The sequence below is a fragment of the Prunus dulcis genome, chromosome 1 (assembly GCF_902201215.1).
Source record: "Prunus dulcis chromosome 1, ALMONDv2, whole genome shotgun sequence".
Lineage (NCBI taxonomy): Eukaryota > Viridiplantae > Streptophyta > Magnoliopsida > Rosales > Rosaceae > Prunus > Prunus dulcis.
This window is the reverse complement of record NC_047650.1, coordinates 34,170,651-34,193,176: the sequence shown is the minus strand read 5'-3', so window position 1 is coordinate 34,193,176 and position 22,526 is coordinate 34,170,651. Positions and strand designations below refer to the sequence as shown.

At 36.9% G+C, this 22,526-nt stretch overlaps 3 protein-coding genes and 1 pseudogene across 3 annotated transcripts; 2 read left to right on the top strand and 2 right to left on the bottom strand.

Moving 5' to 3' along the window:
- Positions 1–1,336: 1,336 nt before the first annotated feature.
- Positions 1,337–2,589, bottom strand: LOC117629652 (protein MIZU-KUSSEI 1). Its single transcript, XM_034362220.1, has one exon. It carries the CDS (start codon positions 2,200–2,202, stop codon positions 1,501–1,503), a length of 702 nt encoding a protein of 233 aa, XP_034218111.1. The 5' UTR covers positions 2,203–2,589; the 3' UTR covers positions 1,337–1,500.
- Positions 2,590–5,146: 2,557 nt separating this feature from the next.
- Positions 5,147–10,864, top strand: LOC117629646. Its single transcript, XM_034362208.1, has 18 exons — positions 5,147–5,484; positions 5,564–5,751; positions 5,873–5,977; positions 6,077–6,148; positions 6,273–6,420; positions 6,776–6,858; positions 7,287–7,342; positions 7,608–7,744; positions 7,854–7,944; positions 8,045–8,110; positions 8,233–8,455; positions 8,820–8,921; positions 9,188–9,273; positions 9,364–9,486; positions 9,844–9,913; positions 10,001–10,092; positions 10,245–10,349; positions 10,444–10,864. The coding sequence occupies exons 1-18, from the start codon at positions 5,183–5,185 to the stop codon at positions 10,555–10,557; spliced, it is 2,163 nt and encodes a 720-aa protein (XP_034218099.1). The 5' UTR covers positions 5,147–5,182; the 3' UTR covers positions 10,558–10,864.
- A 675-nt stretch (positions 10,865–11,539) lies between these two features.
- On the top strand, positions 11,540–16,352 carry LOC117629638 (annotated as a pseudogene).
- Positions 16,353–17,683: 1,331 nt separating this feature from the next.
- Positions 17,684–19,167, bottom strand: LOC117629634. The gene has a single exon (XM_034362189.1). The coding sequence runs from the start codon at positions 19,024–19,026 to the stop codon at positions 17,872–17,874; it is 1,155 nt and encodes a 384-aa protein (XP_034218080.1). The 5' UTR covers positions 19,027–19,167; the 3' UTR covers positions 17,684–17,871.
- Positions 19,168–22,526: the final 3,359 nt, after the last annotated feature.

Genomic DNA, 22,526 nt, shown 5'->3' with positions numbered 1-22,526 from the left:
TCTCTCATTTGAAAAACTCTGAACTCTATTTGTGCTACATGGAGTCCCATAGAGCCACATACTTATCTTTTTCTTCTAGAAAGAGAAAAAGTAAAGTAGTACCATTTGTCTACATGGTTATGACTAGTAATGATATTTTCTTACAGTAACCTTCAAAGATCAAATCTAACAAGTAAATACAAGACTACAAGTCGTTTTATATGCACATAAGTCAGATAGGCATTTGCTGAATATGCAAGCTGTTGACAGATTGGCTCAAATTAAAATACAGAGACTACTCAGACAAGAGAAGATCTAACTAGATTCTGTTTTTTTACCAACCTACCCCAATTCTATCCAATAAGGATAAGCTTGCAATCTATGCAAAATTCATTTGGGTCAGGTTTTGCTGGACAACTCTGTTTGACCATCTTTAATTTAACATATTCAAACTAAAATATACCTCCATCTCTCTCTGTCCATGAATCTGTCTGTACAAGATGAGAATGAAGCTGTTCTGGAAGCTTGAGGGTTTGTAGGTTTGTACTTTGTTGTGCAATGCCAAAGCCCATTTCTGTCCTTGTTATTGGAGCACTGGTTGAATCCATTAGGACTCACTTTGGGCTTATAAGGCTTAAGGTTCAAGAAAATAAAAAAGGCACCTTTGTTCCGATACCCTTGTTTGTGGTGCTATTTTGTATTGTATTTCAACGATCTGATTCATCTATATTTTATATATTCTTTCAAAAATCATCATTGCACACAAAAAATAAAAAAATAAAAAAATCGGAACCATTTGTTCACTCAATCAATGGTTGTAATTTTTATGTTTTGTTGAAACACCGTATACTCTTATTTTGTTGGTCACAATTAGATGTTTTAAATGATTGCAAACATGATCCATGAATGAATGAAGACTTTAAAAATATACGATTTTAATTGTTGAAGTAAAATGTGTGGCTGACTCCACAATGTGTCCTTCAAATCAAATAAGATTATGGGATTATTTGAGGAATTTTATTATTTTCCAATTTTCTTTAGTTTTATCTTGGAAAGGGAGTTGGGTCAGAAAACATTTTTGCAGGTACAAGCCTAAACCGGCCTAGCTAGTGTGGTCCAAACGCTTTCCAGCCCGTTAATAATTCTTTCATATGAGATTTTCATGGAATCATCAATCAATCAAGACATTTACTCGATGCCAAATAATTGATGAGCTTTTAGAGACATTTTCTTTTTCCTGCTGTGATTTGTGTACAATTTTCAGTATAATCAAATCTATTTCCTAATTGTTGCCCTAACAGCTATTTTTATTCTTCCCTTAATTTGCTTCCTTTTTTCCCTGAAGTCAGAAATTATATTGGGCATAGGAAAATCCAATTTCATGGTATCAGAGGGAACCCAAGAAACTGGCTTTGGCATATTGGATATAACATTTCCATGATTTCAAACATCTGAAAACCTTCGTTTACATAACATTAATATAACCTAGATTAAGGAAAATGGAAAACAAGTTTGTGCTGGCTAGTGAGCTCTTACAATGAAAATGCTTAATTCTGGCCCTGCAGCCCCATCTGGATTGATCATATACAAAGCCTCAGAGTCCTTTGATCCAACAACCCTCTCAAACCTCGCCCTTATGTAGGTCAGTTCCCCATCCGATGCATATTCTTTTTCGGACGGGCTTGGAAGCACCCCTGCCCCCATTGAAACACCCCTCAAAGTCTGCATAACATGAAGCTCATCCTCTGACATTTGCTTCCTCCGAATCGAATAACCCACCTTTCTTCCATTACAATACACAGCCCAAACGAACTCCTCCAGCAGCTTCTTCTTGTTCGTCTTGGTCTCGCTCTCCAGCGCGATTCGGACTATATCCGATGCCATTTCCTTGTGGAACACACTACTGTGCATTGGCAGCTCTATCACAAAGAGTGGCATGCAATGAGGGTCTTCTTGTATGGCCAGGCTTACCCTGCCTTTTCGATACCCGAAAATTGTACCTGTGGTGGCATTGTCCTTAAGTAAAGGCTTTCGGGGTCTTCCCAACAAGGCCACCATTTTGCAGCCCGATGTCAACATGGGGAAGAGTTTGAACATCTTGAGAAGGCCTCCGGATGAAGACTTTGATGAACGTTTTTGGCCCGGTGTGTGACTATGCCGGAGAAAATTCAATATAGCAGAGTTTTCCATGTGGTAGAAGGGGCTAGAGTGCACAGACGGCATTGCAGGATTTTGGTTGATGTATGAATTCAAGAAATACAAGAAGGGTATGTTAGATAAGAGTATCTCAAAGTGTAGGCGAATTGGGGATATATATAGAGAGAGGGGAAGGTAGAAATTTAGTTTGGTTGGTCACTTGGGTGTGTTTGTGTTGTGTCATTGGAATCTTTGAAGTGGGAAATGAAATAGAGACCTTTTATTTTTTTTCTTCAAGTTGGTTAGGAGAGAAAGGAAACCTAATGGGACTGAAAGATTGATGTGACAAAGTTTCGTGATGAGAAGGGTAGGGGGTTGAATGTGATAAGATAAGGGAGGCCGGACCACGAAGAGAATGTGGGCAAGGGCCAGGGGGGGAAGAAAAAAAAACCACCAAAAAAGATACATGAAAAAAGGACTGTGTCAATGTTGGTTTGGCATGTGCTTCTCTGATCATCTCATAGAGCATCAATATCTGCTGCTTTATGCTTTTCCAAACCCCATCCTAAGTGCTCAATAATTATTGAGGTGCAGCTCATCTTTCCCCTCAAACAGTTCTTCTGTTTATCCATGGAATTTGCTTTCTTTCTTTTTTTCTTCCTCTCTTGTTAGTGACTATCTCTTTCTCTGTTTCCTTTTAGTTCCTCTCAGAGATGGTCTTATCAGAAACCCATGTTAGGCAGCAAAAGCTATTGATGGAAATAATTGGCTTGTATCCAAAGTGCTTTTTCTAGTTTCTGGTTTTTTTTTTTTTTTTTTTTTTGGGTGTTCAGCAAGACATCCCTTGCTCATTTTGAGTTCAAACTGCTGCCAGTGTTATGTGTTGCAGAATTATAAATTTGTTCTCAGAAAAAAAAAAAACAAAAACAAAAACAAAAATTAAAATCACTCAATTTTGCTAGCAAATAAGTCCAAGTAGGAGGCCACTGCCATTGTCCAAGAGTCCAAGACCTAGATGGGGCTCCTTTGTCATGATCAACTTTAAAGAGTCTGTACTGTCAGCATCACCATGAAACCATGATCATTGACAAATATTAAACAGCATCTCTTGTGTTATAGGCACCTTTTTTTGTGTTAAAGTTATAGGCCTTTTTATTCTTATATATACATTTTTGTTAATCAGTGCTTGTAACAAGTATTAACCATAATTAGAAAGGAAGATTATAGAGAGAAGGGACAATGCTACTCTTTAATCAGTATGCAGGCAATCATCTAATCATACATCTGCTGGCTGCTTTTTTTTTAATCAGATAAGAATTCATGATGAAATAATACAGTTCAAATTAAAATTCAGTGCTGAAAACTCATTGAAAAGAATTGGTTTTAATTCCGTGATTGTAGCCATTTTCTTTTTGGGAAATGACCCATTAGCTGAGCAAACATCTACCACATGTATGGTTGGAAGAGAGAAAAAGCTATGGTCATTTTAAGCAAACACTTGGGGTTTGGATGCAAGACCAAGTTACCTGCAGCAAAGGTGGGTTCCATATGAATATATATGAATTTGCCAAAAGAGTTTAGCTTGCCTTGATGCAACATAAAGTTACAACCAAAACCATCACCTGACCACTTACAACAGTGTTAAAAACCAATAATATAGATTTGATAGATTTGAAGCGTGAATATACAGAGTATTTCTCTCTTTTCAAAATAAATACTTATGTTGTCAGACTGTGAATCTGAACCACACGTTTAAGAAAGAGTTAAACTACATTTCTCTTGTTAATCGACAATCTAACAAAACAACATTTTCATATACCACTCGTATACATCAATTAATAACTTCAAATTTTGGATGATTGATAATTGGAGATGGTGTTTTCTGCAAATCTAAAATAGATTAGATAATTGTTTGAAAACTCATCCACCTATCATTTCATTCATTAGAATTATTGTGCCTGCGATGGGATGGTCAGATGCGCTAACTCTTCTGGTAATTCTATGTCACAAGATGTAGTTTTGGTTTGCAACTTTATTTCGATAAAAGCACAGTTTTAGAAGAAAAGTTTGCTTTAAGTGTTTGATGTTAAGAGATTAGACAATGTGGTGGACAAAGCATGCACAAACAATGAAGTCAAGATCTCTCTCTCATCGCTCAATAATTGATCTACAAGTTGTTGTCAAGTTAGGCGCTTGTTTATGAAGGCTTAACAACAAAAATAAGTTGATTGCAACAAAGATAGTTCTTGTTTCTGACATGATGAAAACATCTGTCAACAGCCCAAATCACCATATATTTTATCTTTGCACTGCATACTTTTTAAGATAGTGATCACTTGTGAAATAATCCACGCTAAATATCGACTTAGTAAATAGTTAAATGGAATAGGGTGAGCATTGTTTGATTTGCTTCGAGTTTGACTTTAATCCGCATGTCAAATATGTAACATCACGGTTCAAATTATTTTAGTATATGCCTCAAATTAATAGTATAAACTGAATCAAATCAATTGATATAGTGATCAATTCAGCTTCATCGTTTCCTCTTATACGAAGTTAAGCAAGTAGTTAGAGAAAACATTTTACAGTTAAGGGATGTAGATATTTAAGAATTTTAGTTTTGGTAATAAATGGTTAATATCAATGTGGGAGATGAAAGTTGACTGTAAATGTTGATAACATGCCAAGTGTTGAAATAATCAATATCATAGACGATTTTAAAATAGGCCAAACCGAAGTGAACCAAAATAATTGCAGTTTGATCCAATTTGATCCAAAACGCTTCTGGTATTAAAAGGCAAACCACCTCTGGGCTTAAAACTAACGAGATCTCGGGCCATAAAAGTGATTTTAGGGCTCATAAGAGGCTCAACTGTTTTCTTACCCGGGCCATAGTAGCGTTTGAAGCCCAAACCTTGAAAGCCCGCGGTTTCCCGCCCATTCCAAAACGTCCAAACGGTGTTTCTGTGCATATGCTTAAAAAACGGTTTTTTTTTCTGGGGTGCGATTTCCTGAAACACACGGTCTTATTTTAAAAATATAAAAACGCAGATTGGAGAGAGTCAAAATGGCTCTCTCAGTCTCATCCATAGCTACTCTCACTCGCTTCTCGTCTTTTTACTTCAATCGTATTAGTAAACGCTTCAGCTCCAGAGCCCCAACTAAGACCCACAACCGCCCGCAAATGTCGTTTTCTTCATCTTCTCCCACGGAGCCCAAGCAATCAGAGAAAATCTCAGCTCCTTACGGCTCCTGGAAATCCCAAATCACCGCCGATGTCGTCTCCGGTGCATCCAAGCGACTCGGCGGCACCGCCGTCGATTCCCTCGGCCGCCTCATCTGGCTCGAGTCTCGCCCCTCTGAATCAGGGTATCTATATATACTTTTGTAATTTTTCATGGATTTATTTGTATTTTGACCAACGAGGAACTGTTTGGTGTATGCATAGACGAGCGGTTCTGGTGAGAGAACCGGATAGACCGGAGGGTGAATCGGTTGATATTACGCCCAAGGACTATGCGGTTCGGACTCTGGCTCAGGAGTACGGAGGTGGCGCCTTCAGCGTTTCTGGGGATACACTCATTTTCTCCAATTACAAGGATCAACGCCTTTACAAGCAGTCCCTGAGTTCCAATGGTATATGATGTTTTCCATATCATTGTTTATATACTCTTGTTGTTTTCCGAATTCTCAAGCAAAATTGTATTAATGTTTAATTTGAAAGATGATGACTTGTGTTAATATTGGGGCCATCCAGATTCTTCACCTGTACCACTCACTCCAGATTATGGTGGCCCAGTTGTTAGTTATGCCGATGGGGTGTTTGATGCACGGTTTAACCGGTTTGTCACTGTCCAGGAAGGTATGTGGATGTGGTGCATTAGTATATGTTCTTCTGCTTTTCGTTTCTATATATTCAGTAAGACATTTATGTGTCAATCCCATTTCTCATTTTGTGTAGATCGTCGTCAAAGCAGTACAAATTCGACAACAACAATTGTAACAGTAGGGCTAGACGGCAAGAACATTCGGGGTAAGAGTTTGTCAAAAACCCATGTCTTGCTTCACTTTCCAATGACATAGTATATGTGTAACACTCAACGTATTGCAGTACATTTGATATTATTTAATTAATGCGGGTACCATGTGACATCCAGAACCAGAAGTACTAGTAGGCGGAACTGATTTCTATGCTTTCCCCCGTTTGGATCCCAAAGGTGAACGACTGGCATGGATTGAATGGTGCCATCCTAACATGCCATGGGATCAGGCTCAACTTTGGGTTGGGTATATATCTGACAGCGGGTAATCTAATCATTTTTCAGGATTCGTTCTTTTCTTCAGTTCCAAAATTTATCTTTACAAGAAACATTAGGTCACCACTGAAGACACTAATATTTTAAAGTATGGCTTGTAATGTACACACTTCATGCATTCTTTGAGTTTTATTTACATATGCTGTAGTTGTATTTACTCAATACTGTTATATAGGTGCACATAAGAATAACATTTTTTACATAGTTTTTTTGTCCTCCTGTAACTCTGTTCTTCCTCTTGCTGTTGTCCTACTCTATGATCACTTGGTTTAATAATAAATCCATATCCATTATTGGAGGTTCATTTTTTGAATTCTGAACGGATTTGTATCTGCCCCATGCAGAGAAGTCCATAAACGAATCTGTGTTGCTGGCTCTGATCCTACGATTAAGGAGTCTCCAATTGAACCCAAGTGGTCCTCTAAAGGTACCCTTTTTCTATAAAAAAAAATTTATTGGTTGATGAACATATTTAAGTTTGGAATGTGTTATTAAAGGCTCATGCTAACAAGATATAATATACTGAACTTACTACAAGTATTGGGTACATCTATTAGCAGGGAAAACCTATATGTGCATCCTTTGCAAAAAGGGGAACTTATTTTATCTTTGTAAAGCACTGGTTGGGTCAACAATATTGAATGCCAATATAATATCGATTAAGGATCACATTCCATGACTAACTCTTGGCAGTTACTGTTCACAATCGAACACTTCAATTTATGTCATTTATTAGATTCTACGGATTTCTTTCACTCTTGTTTATTCTGTATAGTGAAATTTATATATTACATTTTCAATTATTAAGATAGACAAAAAACTGTTGAACTTATTGGTTATGCTTGAAACGTGCAGGGGAGCTATATTTTATTACAGACAGAAAAAGTGGGTACTGGAATCTCTATAAATGGGTAAATTTTCTGTCTGGATTATCTATTGCAAATAATAAGAACAATATAATTCATTTAACATTGTTTGGACATGCTACCTAGTTAGACAACAGATTTTCCTATTTATTTATTTATTTAATCAGACAACTGTATTTTGAATCAAATAACACTATACTCACTTTTTTGTTGCTTGAACATGCTGCCTAGTCAGACAACAATATTTGGCGTCAGTTGGCATTTATTATCATATATACATTTTCTTAATTCACTTTTGCTTTATCAACAGGTTGAGTCTAACAATGAGGTGATATCAGTTTATTCCTTGGATGCTGAGTTTTCTAAACCGCTATGGGTTTTTGGCATCAATTCTTATGAATTTATTCAGAGCCATGAACAAAAAAACGTAATTGCTTGCAGCTATAGGTAAGAATTATTTGTGGTTGTTTTGCGTTAATTTTGTTTTGACTTGTAATTTGTAAAAATTATCAACTACGCAATTTAGTCTAGCTTAAGTTTGGATGTTTGCATGTAGGCAGAATGGGAGGTCATATCTTGGAATTCTGGATGATGCTCAGGGCTCACTATCTCTGCTTAACATTCCTTTCACAGATATTGATAATATTGTACTTCTAAAAACCTTATTTTCACTAAGTTTCTGTGCTAAAGTTGTTAATTATCTGACCTGATTATAGATTTTTAAAATTTTCATATTTGTCTACGCAGACTTTGGGGATCAATTGCCTATACGTGGAAGGAGCATCAGAAATTGATCCGTTGTCTGTGGCTAAGGTGTTTACCATATTTTATATCTTATCATAAAATACCTCTTCCTATTGTCAGGCAAAGGCTATTTTTTTGGAAATTGAACCACTAGTGTCACATGCCTCCATTTTTTTTTTTCTTTCTTGCAGGTTACTTTGGATGAAGATAAATCGAAAGCAGTTGATTTCAAGATTATTTGGTCTTCTTCACCTGATTGCTTAAAATACAAGTCTTACTTCAGCCTACCTGAATTAATTGAATTCCCAACAGAAGTTCCTGGTCAAACTGCCTTTGCATACTTTTATCCACCATCAAATCCCAATTACCAAGCTACTCATGATGAAAAGCCTCCAATGTTATTGAAAAGCCATGGTACGCGTGATTTGAATTTTCATAGTTATAATTCCTAAATGGTCTTGAAGCATTTAGTTTGAAATATAGTTATGCACTTTCTGAAAGGATGACAGGTGAGTCTTTCATTTTAAAAAGGATTACACTTTATAAGTTTCAACAAGTTATTTAAATCAGGGAACAATGGAACATACAGTATTATATAGCAGGGTAGATCATTTCAACCGTAATTTACCTATAGTAGTAACATTAGAAGTACGCTTGTGCAATGCCATTTAGTTAGGTGTCCTTTGTAGTCAAATATGTCCGTTCTCTTCAATGTATAGTTTAGCTGTTCTTATAAACAGAATTCATTACAACTTTGTTTTTCTTTGATTTACTACAGGAGGGCCCACAGCTGAATCACGTGGAATCTTAAATCTGAGTGTTCAGTACTGGACTAGTCGTGGTTGGGCATATGTTGACGTTAACTATGGTGGAAGCACTGGTTTGTCCTCAACCTTATGTTGTCTTTTTATTTTGTCTTTATGAGATCTTTTTGCTGCATATTCATGGCACTAGTAAGACAGCCCCTTGTCTGTCAATCCTGAGTTTATGCTATCTTTGATTACACTCTATATTTCAAACTCATTTACTATATTTGCTTATTTTTTTTACTTTTGACATGGGTGGTTGTTGATGGAGTTAGTTTGGCCAGTAAAAGATTTGCCTTTCAAATTATATTCCTCTATATCTTAGACAATGGGTTTTAAGGTTATGGCAGGGAATATCGTGAACGGCTCTTGAAGAAATGGGGAATTGTGGATGTAGATGATTGTTGCAGTTGTGCTAAATATCTGGTATTCATTTCATCTCCCCTACCTAAATGGTCATGATTAACTTAATAGATCATCCATCAAGCCAGGGTAATATATACTTTTTTTATCTAGGTGGGTTCTGGAAAGGCAGATGGGGAGCGCCTTTGTATTACTGGGGGCTCTGCAGGTGGCTACACAACCTTAGCTGCCCTTGCTTTTAGAGACACCTTCAAGGCAGGAGCTTCCTTGTATGGCGTGAGTGCCTAACTCTTTACTTGGTTTTATTATTATTATTTTTTGTCTATCTTAACCAATCCCTCGGTTTTCTATTAACTAGAGAACTGAGGGATGGGTCATATTTTTGCATTATGAAAGACTGTTGTATATGAATATTTAAGATTTGGCCTCTTCTTAGGGGAATCTCCTGTATTCTTTGCTTTTATATGTGAACATTCTTTCTGAAGCTTGATAGAAATTTACTACTCTTTTTTTTTTCCCTATATTTATAAATTTTTTATTTCTTCTCTTATTAACTAGTATCCTTCTACATTGCACATAATTCGCTATGAACTATAAAACTGAATTTTCTTTGTTTATTTGGTCCCTGAGCAGGTAGCCGACTTAAACATGTTGAGGGCAGAAACTCACAAATTTGAATCTCATTATATTGATAATCTCGTTGGTAAGTCAGACGATGACATTGGGTGCCACCGTGCTATACTTAGTTCTTTTATTGTTATTGATATGAGGCAATTTTAACTGGTTGCAGGCAGTGAAAAGGATTACTATGATAGGTCACCAATCAACTTTGCTGATAAGTTTTCTTGCCCGATAATCTTGTTCCAAGGATTGGAAGACAAGGTAAGCAGATCTTGCCCCATAATCTTTTTCTTTTCTTTTTCTTTTACCCTTCTATCAACAGTCACCATGTAATAAAACGAGGCATTTGTTTAATTCAATGGTGGTATTTTTGGGTTTTATTTATGAGTTTATGAATACGATTTACTTTGTAGGTCGTACCCCCAGATCAAGCTCGTAAAATATACAAAGCTTTGAAGGAAAAGGGTTTGCCTGTTGCTCTTGTGGAGTACGAAGGAGAACAACATGGTTTCCGTAAGGTATTTTCTGTTTATATTTTCCATCTTGATGTATTAAGTAACAAATCGAAATGATTGGAAAGAGTAGACTGATGTTGTATTTTTACACGCACAGGCTGAGAACATCAAGTTCACGCTGGAACAGCAAATGGTTTTCTTCGCACGTTTAGTTGGACGCTTCAAGGTCGCTGATGAGATTAATCCGATCAAAATTGACAACTTCGATTAAACATTTAGTAAAGAGAGATGCCTCATGCCCGAGTCTCAGTCTCAGTTTTCATACGATGAATTAGGTTCTACAGGTTTGCTTCTTCAAGAGATTTTTGTGCCGTCTGAAAAACACACACAATTTTCTAGTTTGAAGGAACTTATGCTACGTTCGATGTCAACTTTGTCACGGTCCTTTTGCGTTGACTTGATGTACATATGACACGTGTAACTTTTAAACCCTGTGTGAAGTTTGTATCGAAGCAATTCTGTTTTCTTATGAGCTGTGATGATATGTATTCGTTTCCATTAACATATTTCGAGAGTCATGCGATGCTCTGTGCAGAGTGTTGTGATCAGTAACGTAAGGAGGACCACATGTTTCATCAATGGCCGAATGGAAGCCCAAAATGTATTTGGATGATCTGTATAAAATGTTGCTTCCTCGGCAGGGACTAGGTTATAATTGAGTTATGAGTTGCACACCACACAAAATATTGTGCAATTTTATGTGTCTAATTTCAAAATTTATTCACCAAAAACAAAATCACGAGTCTCAGGGGATGGTGAACCTCGTCTCGTCTCTATCGGCAACTTTTCTATTTTAATACAAGTCATAGTCTAGGGGAAGAAGTGTTTCTCAAACATACTATTAAGGTGCAATTGGGATTCGAATATGAAACCATTAATTTACAAATTAAAGTCATTTTCTATCGAGTTAGTTCCGGTTCGCTCTTATTTTATTTTTTATTTTTTCTTTTCGTGTCTCCCTCCCCTACAACTGATTAAAAAAGAAGCCATTTTTTACTGAAATAAACCCCTATTGACCGGTAATTTCATAATTAAGTAATGAACAAATGTATGCTTAAGTGGACATTTGGACAATATGAAAAGGGAACAACGTGGCAGTAAAGATGAGGTGGCGACTGTCGAATGGAGAGGAAGGGAGTGAGGTGGCGAGTGTTTCTGAGGAGAGGATGAGTCAAATGGCTTTCTTCCTCAGTCTTCCTCCTCCTCATCATCATACAGACATATACGTCCTCCTCAACTTCAACATATCAGTAAGTTAGTAAACCATGGAATTTGATCATCGCCAGCAGCCAGAGTGAGTCTCCCTCCCAACTAAAATGCAGGACCTACAGCCAACGGCTACTTCTCCTTTGGAAGTTAAGCAAATCACAGCTCCCTATGGCTCCTGGAAATCTCCCATCGCCACCGACGACGTCTCCGCCGCCTCCAAGCTACTCGCCGGCACCGCCGTCGATTCCCTCGGCCCCTCATCTGCCTCGAGTCTCGCCCCAATGAATCCGGGTACGTCTGTTTTCTATCTCTACATTAATTGAAATTTGAGTCCTTCATGCTCATGGTCATTGGTCATGGTCATAACTCATGAGGGTATTTATTTATTTATTTACAGACGAATGGTAGTGGTGAGAGAACCGGAGAGGGCAGGGGAGGGACCGGTTGATATTACCCCCAAGGAGTATGCGGTGCGCACAGTGGCTCAGGGCTCCGAAAGTGGCGGTGCCTTCAGAGTTTCAGCGGATACAGATACACTAGTTTTCTCCAATTACAGCGAACAACGCCTTTACAAGCAGTCCTACTTCTTCCACTATTGGTGGTTGGTACAAATATATATATATTATTATACATGAAATGCTTATTTGAAATTAAGCTGCTATATTTACTTCATTTTGTTTTTGTTGTTGTTGTTGTGAAATGCCTGTCTTTACCAGATTCTTCTCCTACACCACTCACTCCGGATTATGGTGGACCAATTGTGAGTTATGCTGATGGGGTGTTTGATGCCCGCTTTAATCGTTATATAACTCTGCGGGAAGGCATGTCATCCCTCCATTTTTACTACTGTAAAGCCATTTATGTATGTGTCAAATGTCAATCCAGTCTCTCTCTTTTGTGTGTGCGTAGATGCTCGTCAAAGCACCACTGATCCCATCACAACAATCGTAGCAGTAGAGCTTGACAGCACGGATATTCGGGGTAAATTTATTAAGAGTTTGTCAAAACTGAACCCAAGTCTCTATAACATTGATGTACCGAGGACTGATGATTATTGCGTAATGTGGGTGGCACCATGTGGCATCCAGAACCAGAAGTACTAGTAGGTGGAAGCGACTTCTATGCCTTCCCTCGTCTGGACCGCAAAGGCGAACGATTGGCATGGATTGAGTGGTCTCATCCCAACATGCCATGGGATAAAGCTCAACTCTAGGTTGGCTGCATATCTGAGACAGGGTAAGCTAATTTCTTCTCGGGATGACATTGCGCTTCTTTCTGCGATGATACACGCTTTTGCTAGTAGGGTTAATTAATCTTCTTGGTTCTTTCGTACAGAGAAGTCTACAAACGTATCTGCGTTGCTGGCTGTGATCCTGCAATCAGAGAGTCTCCAACCGAACCCAAGTGGTCTTCTAAAGGTGATTTTTTTATTTATTTACTTGGTTGAGGAGCAAATTTCAACTTGAAGTGTCATTATTAAAATATCATATTTGATAGACACTTGACTGAACTTCATTGAGTACAAGTATCCATTGCATCTCTGTTGAGGATAAATATACATCCGTAGGAAAAAGGGAACTCCTTTCATGTTTGGAAAGTACTGGTGGGATCAACAATCTTATTGTTCATACAATCACTTCAAGATAAGAGTTCCTTGACTAATTATTGGCTTTTACTGCTCAAGTAGAATAACTCAAGGTATCTGCTTTTGTTAATTTCATATTCCAATATTGAACTTTCATATGCTTCATGCTCTGCTTTAATTGGTTATGCTTGAGTGGTGCAGGGGAACTATTTTTTATTACTGACAGACAAAATGGGTATTGGAATCTGTATAAATGGGTAATTTTCTTACTTTAACATTTCTGTTTGCCTTGATCTATATACTGGAATTTTATGATACTTAAAACATTTTGTGTGGTTGAACAACAGTTATTTGGTGTTAATTGGCATTCATCATTTTATATGTCTTCCTAATTCAGATTTTCTTTGACAACAGGTTGAGTCTAATAATGAGGTGATATCTGTTTATTCTTGGGATGCTGAGTTCTCCAGACCATTATGTAATTTTGGAATGAATTCTTATGAACTTATTCAGAGCCATGAGCAAAATATCTTAATTGCTTGCAGCTATAGGTAGGAAAGTTAGGTTTGGCCGTATTGTGTTTATCTTGTACTTGTAAATGATTATTGTCTATCTGCTTTAGTCAAGAAATGAGTTTTGGATGTTTACATGTAGGGAAAATGGAAGGTCATATCTTGGAATTCTGGATGATGTTCAGGGCTCATTCTCTGTGCTTAATATTCCTTTCACAGATATAGATAATATTGTACTTCCAAAAATCTTATGCTTATTTATGTGCTAAAGCTGTTAAGTATTTGACCGGCCTATACATTTCAAAACTTGCATATTTGTCTATGCAGACTTTAGGGATCAATTGCCTATACGTGGAGGGAGCATCCGAAGTTCATCCACTGTCTGTAGCGAAGGTGTTTTGCTATCTTTGATGTCCCATTTTACAATACCTCTTTCTGTTGCAGCATATAATGGTGAAGGCTATTGTTGTGCATTAGGCCGCTTCTGTTTCGTATCATTAAACCTTTCTCTTTTGGTGTAGGTGACTTTAGATGACCATAAATCAAAAGCAGTTGCATTCAAGATTATTTGGTCTTCTTCACCCGATTATTTAAAATACAAGCCCTACTTCAGCTTACCCAAAGTTATTCGATTCCCAACAGAAGTTCCTGGTCAAACTGCCTTTGCGTACTTTTACACACCATCAAATCCTGATTACCAAGCCACTCAGGAAGAAAAGCCTCCACTGTTATTGCAAGCCCATGGTATGCTATGATTTAAAAGTTTCCTAGTTATAATTCCTAAGTTTTCCATATTGGGCATTTCTTTTGCAAATGTTGTTCTGCAATTCCTGGGATGATGCAGGTGACCCTCTCTTTCAGACCTAGAGGACATTATTATCTACTTGTTGCAATGAAAAGATACTTCATTCAGGGAAGATAGGATAATTTGTTGCGAAGGAGACTATTTCCCACATTACGCATGCTTATTCAATGCCTTTTCATTACGTGCCCTTGTTGGAGCTATCCCTTCTCTCAGATGAATAGTACTATAGTTTAGCTGTTTTTGTGAATTTATTTGTTATAGCATTGTTCTTCTTTGATTTACTGCAGGAGGACCCACATTTGAATCGCACGGAATCTTAAATCTGAGTATTCAGTACTGGACTAGTCAGGGTTGGGCATTTGTTGCTGTTAACTATGGTGGAAGCAGTGGTTTGCTTTTAACCTTATATTGTAGTTTATGCTTGTTATTTTGTTTTTATGGGATCGCTTTATTGCACAATGATGGTTCTGGAGTCCTTTGATCCTGAGTTTATGAATCCTCTTATTACTGTCAACGTTTCAATCTTTTTGGTTCTTTTCAAATTATATTCCATCATATCTTAGACAATGGGTTTTAAGGTTTTGGCAGAGAATATCGTGAAAGGCTCTTGAGGAAATGGGGAATTGTGGATGTAAATGACTGTTGCAGCTGTGCTAGATATTTGGTATTCATTTTATCCTAGACGTTGATGAGTTTGGTAGAGCACCCATCAAGCCATGGTAATATATATTTTTGTTATCTAGGTGGATTCTGGGAAGGTAGATGGCAACCGGCTATGTATTACTGGGGACTCTGCAGGTGGTTATACGACCTTGGCTGCTCTTGCTTTTAGAGACACCTTTAAGGCAGGAGCTTCCTTGTATGGTGTGAGTGTCTAACTCTATAATAAGTTTACTATTCATTTCTTGTGGACAGTGATATCAGAAGGAACTCGTGGTTATATTATTGCATCATGTAAAATTATGTTGCAGAATAATCTTTCTGACTAGGCCTCTGCTGCGGTGAATGTTCTGTACTCTTCCCCTTATATACTACCTTTGCTTCTTGAAGCTTGATGACACGTTAATACTCTTATTCCGTTATTTTTTCCCTTTTATATCATTAACTGATATCCTTTTACATAACATAGTATACGCTATGAACTAGAGAACTGACCCTTTTTTTGGGTCATATTGGTCCATGAATAGATAGCTGACTTGACAATGTTGAGGGCAGAAACTCAAAAATTTGAATCTCACTATATTGATAGTCTTGTTGGTAAGTCAGAAGATGACATTTGAGGCTTTACTTTATTGATGCCATGAAGTTGATGCAAACATAATTGGTTGCAGGTAGTGAAAAGGATTACTTTGAAAGGTCGCCAATCAACTTCGTTGATAGATTTTCTTGCCCCATTATCTTATTTCAAGGATTGGAAGACAAGGTAAGAAAATTGTAGCATTTTCTTTTCTTTGTCGTACTTCTTTTAATCCTCCTCTTTCACCATGTGATAACTAAGGATGATAATTTCGGCACAGAGGAGATGAGATAAAATTATGGTATCTAGTGCTTTCATGAACTTTAAGACTGAGTTTGGAAAGCACATTATGTTTTGTAGTCTGTACCCCCAGTACAAGCTCGTACAACATAACATGCTTTAAAGGACAATGGTCTGCCTGTTGCTCTCGTGGAGTACGAAGGAGAACAACATGGTTTCCGCAAGGTATTTTCCTTGTTATGTAGTACGTACTCACAAAAGTTTAACGATTGGATACTACAAACTGATACAGTATTGTACACAGGCTGAGAACATTAAGTTCACGCTGGAGCAACAAATGGTTTTCTTTGCACGGTTAGTTGGACACTTCAAGGTTGCAGATGACATTACGCCATTCTAAATTGATAACTTCGATTAAGCATTCACTAAAAGAGGTGCCATATTCTGAAATTCTCCTCTGTGTACTTTTGTAATTTGTATGAGACAATACTTTTGCAGGTTTTGACTTGTTATTTGGTTTCCACTCAATCTGACCGAGAACAATTTGCTAGTTTTAAGGAATTTGTGGATCTATTATGGATGACAAAAATGAAATGAGCATGAACTGATTCACAGCTTGTTCTGGAAAGCTGAAATGACTTACTATCTTTTTTTTCTTTTTTCTTTTTTAAACTGGAAATGACTTACGATCTTTACATGTTCTCTGTTCTATTATTATGTCACATTTAATCTAAAGGTTTCGGTTCGGATTTGGGTAAATTATGAGTTGTAGTTTAATTATATGTATATGTGGTTGTAGAATATTAAAGCTAACTTCTAAACTGCTTTGACATCCCACCTTGGTTTTGCAAATTGCAGTGCTCCTTTCTCCCCTCTAGAAGTTGACAATATGTTTTGCCTACCGCCCGTTATATTCTGTTTAGCACACCCCATCGGAAAAACATTAAAAATTGTAGAAGAATAAACGAGTCTAGTGTTTCGTCCCACCCTAGCTACAATAAAAAATGAGTCTAGTGGTTCATCTCTATCTATAATCAATCTAGTAGTTCCGCCCATGTTTTATAGATCTTTTATTTTTCCATTCTCCGAAAAATAGACAGTTGTCCTATCATGACGTATTGACTTTCTAGATTGATGAAATTTAGGATAATCAAATAAGAAGTCAATCTAACAAAAATTGAATTTCGTGTTCTATGTTTCATACCGTTGTTTTTCTTATCTGGTGTCACCAAATACATGCGTGTCTGAGAGAGCTTTGCTAGACAGTACTGGTTCACACATATAGGAAATTGTCAGCCTTTGATGGTTGGTCTCAAACTGTGAGACCCACTTTATCCAACGGTCCAGAGTCATTCAGGTGTTCTCGGTCTTTTACCTAATGGATTGATTGTGCAAGAAGTCAATTTTTTATTAGCCTATTTTTAATTATATTTGATTTTCTTGCCAATTACCTTGGTGACATAGCTCTTCCTGCCCTGAGGTGGAGATCTTTTGAGTTCACCTTCTGAGGAAATCATTGACTATAGGGTATTAAAAAGATGAGGTTTGTGATTTAGGGTTCTATAGCCAACCAAAAAAAGTGTTTGATTTGAGATCGCTAACAAAATTGAGGGTGCAGCAGACAGATAACATAGAGAAAATTGCATATATAAGATTTGATAAATATGTGCTGCTTTTTTCCAGTATGTATATTTATATATTCTTCCAATTACAAACTTTGATATAAAACAAAGAAAGAAAGAAAGAATGTGTATGCAGTAATGGGGGCAATAATCATGCTTGATTTTTGTGTTTTTAACTGCAAACCATCAACCACAATCCTCTTACGTATGTATTCTACACTGCTAAAAACAAATAAATAGGCAACTTTACAGCAGAAAAAAATTGATGAAAAACAGCAAATTTTCTCAAAAATTAATAAAGAATCTATGGCAGATTCAGGACCGTGAAAGAGACCCAAAGCCATTGGCAAGTGCACTGACAGCAGGATTGAAGGCCAATCGACCCAAAATGCCTTGCTTGTAAGGTAAGAAGGTCTTCTTCTTCATATCATTAGACACTGCTTTGTTCATAGTGTAATGCAACTCATGAGCTGAAACTGGCCCTCTTCTTCTTGAGCTCGTGGCCGCCGGGCTGTCTATGGACCTGAAGCTGGAGTTCTTGACATCTTCGTTTTTCTTGAACAGATTTGAGTACTTTCGGAATGGATCTTTATCTGTTGCTCTTCCTTCTGATGCGCTTCGAAACAGCAGAAAGTCTCTCAGTTTCCATTTCTTTGAAGCCTTTGAAGCTGAAGCAGCAGCAGAGGGAGAAAACATGGCTTTTGGAGCTAACTGTCTGTTGTTTTGTTGTTGCTGCTGTTGCTGTTGTTGTTTTTCTTCTTCTTCCCATTGATACTCCGAAACCCTCAAAGGAGATAGGGACCTTGTTGCTCTATGGCCCGAAACAGAGGATGACAAGGCAGCAGGAGTTCTGTCTCTTCCTCTTTGGTGCTGATCACTTCTCTTTGTGGTGTTGTCCATTTGGGTCGTGGACGACGGCCCAAGTGGATGGTCTTTACCCTTTTTCCATCTAGGCGAAAGAACTTGACGGAAAAAGGATGGAGTTCTCGGGGTGTTAGTTGCAGGAGGAGGCTTAAAGGGTCGGATAACGCCGCCATCGAAAAGCTCTTCAGCTGAGAGAGAAGTTCTTTCCACCTCCTCACTAACATCAAATGCGAAGTCCTCAAAGCCAAACTCATCCTTAGGCGATTTGGGAGATTTTGGTGTGGCTCCTTCATGAGTTGGCGGCTCATCGTCTTCCCAATTGCTGTTGGAGAACTCTTCAAACTCCCTGTAAAAGTCAGACATCCTAGTTGGGCTTGTTGGTGCACTCATGTAGAACTCCCCGAACCGCCTTGGCGTCGAAGGAGCCGTCACACATGGCGAAGATCGGGCGCTATTGAAGTCGAAATCCATGGCTGTTCTGGTTGGTATCACCACCTCCATGACTGCTTGCTTCTTGTGTTGAGAGTTTGGTTTTTGAGAGGGACAAAGACAATGACAAAGGTGAACAATAATATATATATAGAGGGCAAGTAGAGGAAGGAACATAGAAATGAGAAAGGTAGAGATTGTTGACCAAAGACCATCAAAGGTAGAGATTAGGAGCCGCCTTTTAATACTTCGTAGCTAACCATGGTTGCTTTTCTATTATTTCTTGAGCTACAAAACACTAATGAAAACCTCACATGCCAAAGCCTTCATCATTCCTTTGTTTTTTGTTTTTTTACGGCACGAATTTTCCTTGAAGTGGACCCTTCCCAGGTCGACGTGGACATATCAAAATGTTATTTACAAGAATAATACTAGAGACACCAATTTATTATATCAATTTCTAAATGCGAACAAATTTAAAATTATCTCATTTCTTTTCGTTCTGGACACACTTTTGACCTCATTTATTTATAGTAAATAAATAACTCTCACATAAATTAGTGTCTATGATGGTGGGATAAAACAAATAAATATAGAAAAGTAGAAGAGTAATCATGGCGCAATGGATGGCATCACTGATTCAACTGTGAGCCTTTTCCTCCAAGCTTAATTGGTTTGACCACAAAGCATGCAGTCAACGTAGTCGATTGCCTCACCTGAAATGTGGGATTAATTATAGCTGTAAGTTTGGTATGTGCTTGTAAAGCCCAACCAAAACCATGAGAATAAATGATGCAAATATATAAAAAATGTCTTGACATAGGGAACATTACTTGGATTGCTTCAGAAATATGGTAAAACATGTAAGTTTAATTTGAGTCTTTTATTTATGTATTTACAGAATACCAGTTGGGTTGCCCTTGGAGATGATGAAGAAGTTAAATTTAAGGGAAAATAAAGTTAATTATGTAAATCAATTAGCCTGATGATGGTTACCCATTATTTAGGATAAAATATTTTGTTGATGTATTGTAAATTAATCCATCCATTTAATTATATTTTATTCCATTTTAATACTCATTTACTGATAACGGATACTGAGAAGCTAATCTCGCCTAATCAATTGTTCCATTAAAAAAAATATGTCCATCTACCTGAAGATCTGACCAAGTTGAATTAATTCAAGATTTGTTTAATGGCTGATAAACGTGCCTAAATGACTTCTAGAATTTGAAGCTTTTAATTCTTGAAAAATATGAGATTTTATAAGTGGAACATGTAAGAGTCTAAGACTGATGTTGTTGGGTGCACCTACATCTGGCATTTTTGGGTCCCAAAAATATCTAAATGCTGACAAATTTAGCCGAACAATCTCAAACCAGAGCCCCTTTTTTTGATTTTTTGATGCAAAAAAACAGAGTTGGTAGGGAACAATCTTATCACAAGCTATATGCAGAAATTATTTATTATTTATTATTATTTTCTTGTTGCTTTTAATGTCTCAGTATCCATGAAATTCACATTTTTTACGGTGCCAATATATATGGGCTTGGAGAGATGCAACACACCACATGGTGTTGGAGAATGCATACAACCAATTTAGTCTTAACTCAAGGCAGCATGAATAATGCCATATTCATTTGTTGGTGCACGTTTTGAGCTCATCACATACATATTTTGATAGGGACAAGTATTTGCCGTCCAAAACTCCCTCTTTTAGTTTTGAAAATTAATTTGGTTGGATTGATGTGTCTATTTGTGGATGGTAGAGACAATAATGTCTACTAGGGTAGTATATATTTTATTGTCAAAAGATTTGTATTGTGGGACATGTATTTATGTTGTCAAATCAAGAATTCGGATTACAAGTTCTCTGAATCTGTAATTCGTAGAATATGGAAAGAGAATATTTGTAAATTTTTATTTTTTTAAACATATGGGTGATAGGAGATGATGAACTCTCAAACTTAGGATTTCCGATAAATAAATAACTCTCAAACTTAGGATTTCCGATAAATAAATAAATGCTTATAATTAATTGAACTACAAACTTCTTCTAAAATGAAAACAAATGGGAGCTTTTGCATTGTTTTTTTTATATTCCTTTTCTAAATTCCTATATATACGTGGTTGATATCATTTTCTTAGGTAGGTCACAAGTGAACAACCACGTAAAATGAAAACCCAGTGGGAGCTCTTATATTGTCTTTTATGAATGAGAAAAGTTAGCTGCCTACTTCTTTAAAAAAAAACCTAAATGGGTAATTTGAAAAATCTATTCATAAAACAAATGAGAGTTAAGAAAAAAGACCATCTAGAAGTGAAGACAGCTCATGGAGTTGAATTTCTTGGCTGATCAAAGTAATAACAAAATGTGGTTGATACACACATGACTGCACATCTATATATACATACTTAATTCAAAACAAGCCGTATTCGTACGTGTGTCTGCAAATTTTTTTTTTAAATTTAAAAAAAGCTCGACTCATGACAAGCACACATTGACAGTTGACACAACACATAGTTTCATGTCCAAGCATATGGAAATAACTTCGCTACGCGTGATGCACTTTTGTGTTTGTCTATCGCTTCATTTCATATTAATTACGGATAAATAAAGATATAGAAATATGAATATAGTGCATTTATGACAAAAACGTTTCTTTCGTGACAAGGAAGTTTCTCTCGTGACAAGGAAGTTTCTCTCATGACAAATAACTAACTTTGATCAGAAAAAAGAAAAAAGAGGTACAAGCAGAACCCGTGTGTTTGTAAGCCTACAGATTTCAAATCAACGACTGCTGGTTTTGGTTTGAGCAAAGCTAATTAAACATGGAAGATGGTGAGGTTCCACCAGTTGTTTTGTCTAGACACATCTAAAAACGACTTTGAAATGTGATCAGTTTGGCTTGTTGTGGAGGGAGGGCTTTTCATTTTTCGAATCAGGGTATTATCCAAAAAATGAAATAAAATAATACGGATGATTAAATTGGTTGGATTATTTCATTCATTTATTAATTCATTAATTAAATCAAATTGCCTTTTCAAATGATGCAACAACCATTTGGCATCTTCTAATCCATACTCCCATAATAGACAACAGCCTTATACCACGACGCATCTCTCAACTCCTTACGTGTGAAACGTGCTAAAATATCGTTGGATTCGTTTTCCTTTTCCTCTTTCTTCTTTACCTCCTTTTCAACGGTTCGGATTATTTTATCATAAACTTGGATCATGAAAATGTCAATCCCGAAAAAACGATTGGGTTTGGGTTGGGAGTTGGGTATAATCATGATCTTCAGCCAATCCATGTTCTAAAAGGTCTTCACCAATCCCATTGGGTCGGGCTCTAACTCTTGATTGGGGCCATACTATTTGCTAGCCTGTTGCTGCTATCTTTTTGCTCCAAAACATAATAAATTATCATGAGTAACAGTAGTGACGGACTCAGAATTCGAATCTCGTAGGATTATAGTGTAAATGTTCCAAAGAAAATTTAAGAATAGGTTATTTTTCTTATCTATTTTTTCTCTTTCAAATTTTATTTCTTTCTTGGAAAATATACTTTGAATGATTTCAATTTGTCATTTATATATATATATTGCCACTTTTATTGTGTCGTGTTAAGATTAATGTTGATAGTGATTTGGAGCATTATTGCAAAAAACTCACTA

What these genes read in the sequence shown, in the direction of transcription:
- LOC117629646 (XM_034362208.1), top strand. Translation starts at nt 5,183, where the DNA reads ATGGCTCTCTCAGTCTCATCCATAGCTACTCTCACTCGCTTCTCGTCT. An exon ending in GCAGTCCCTGAGTTCCAATG is followed by an intron (nt 5,752 to 5,872) that starts GTATATGATGTT and finishes GGGGCCATCCAG; the next exon opens with ATTCTTCACCTGTACCACTC. An exon ending in GTAATTGCTTGCAGCTATAG is followed by an intron (nt 7,745 to 7,853) that starts GTAAGAATTATT and finishes GTTTGCATGTAG; the next exon opens with GCAGAATGGGAGGTCATATC.
- LOC117629652 (XM_034362220.1), bottom strand. Translation starts at nt 2,202, where the DNA reads ATGCCGTCTGTGCACTCTAGCCCCTTCTACCACATGGAAAACTCTGCT.
- LOC117629634 (XM_034362189.1), bottom strand. Translation starts at nt 19,026, where the DNA reads ATGTTCCTTCCTCTACTTGCCCTCTATATATATATTATTGTTCACCTT.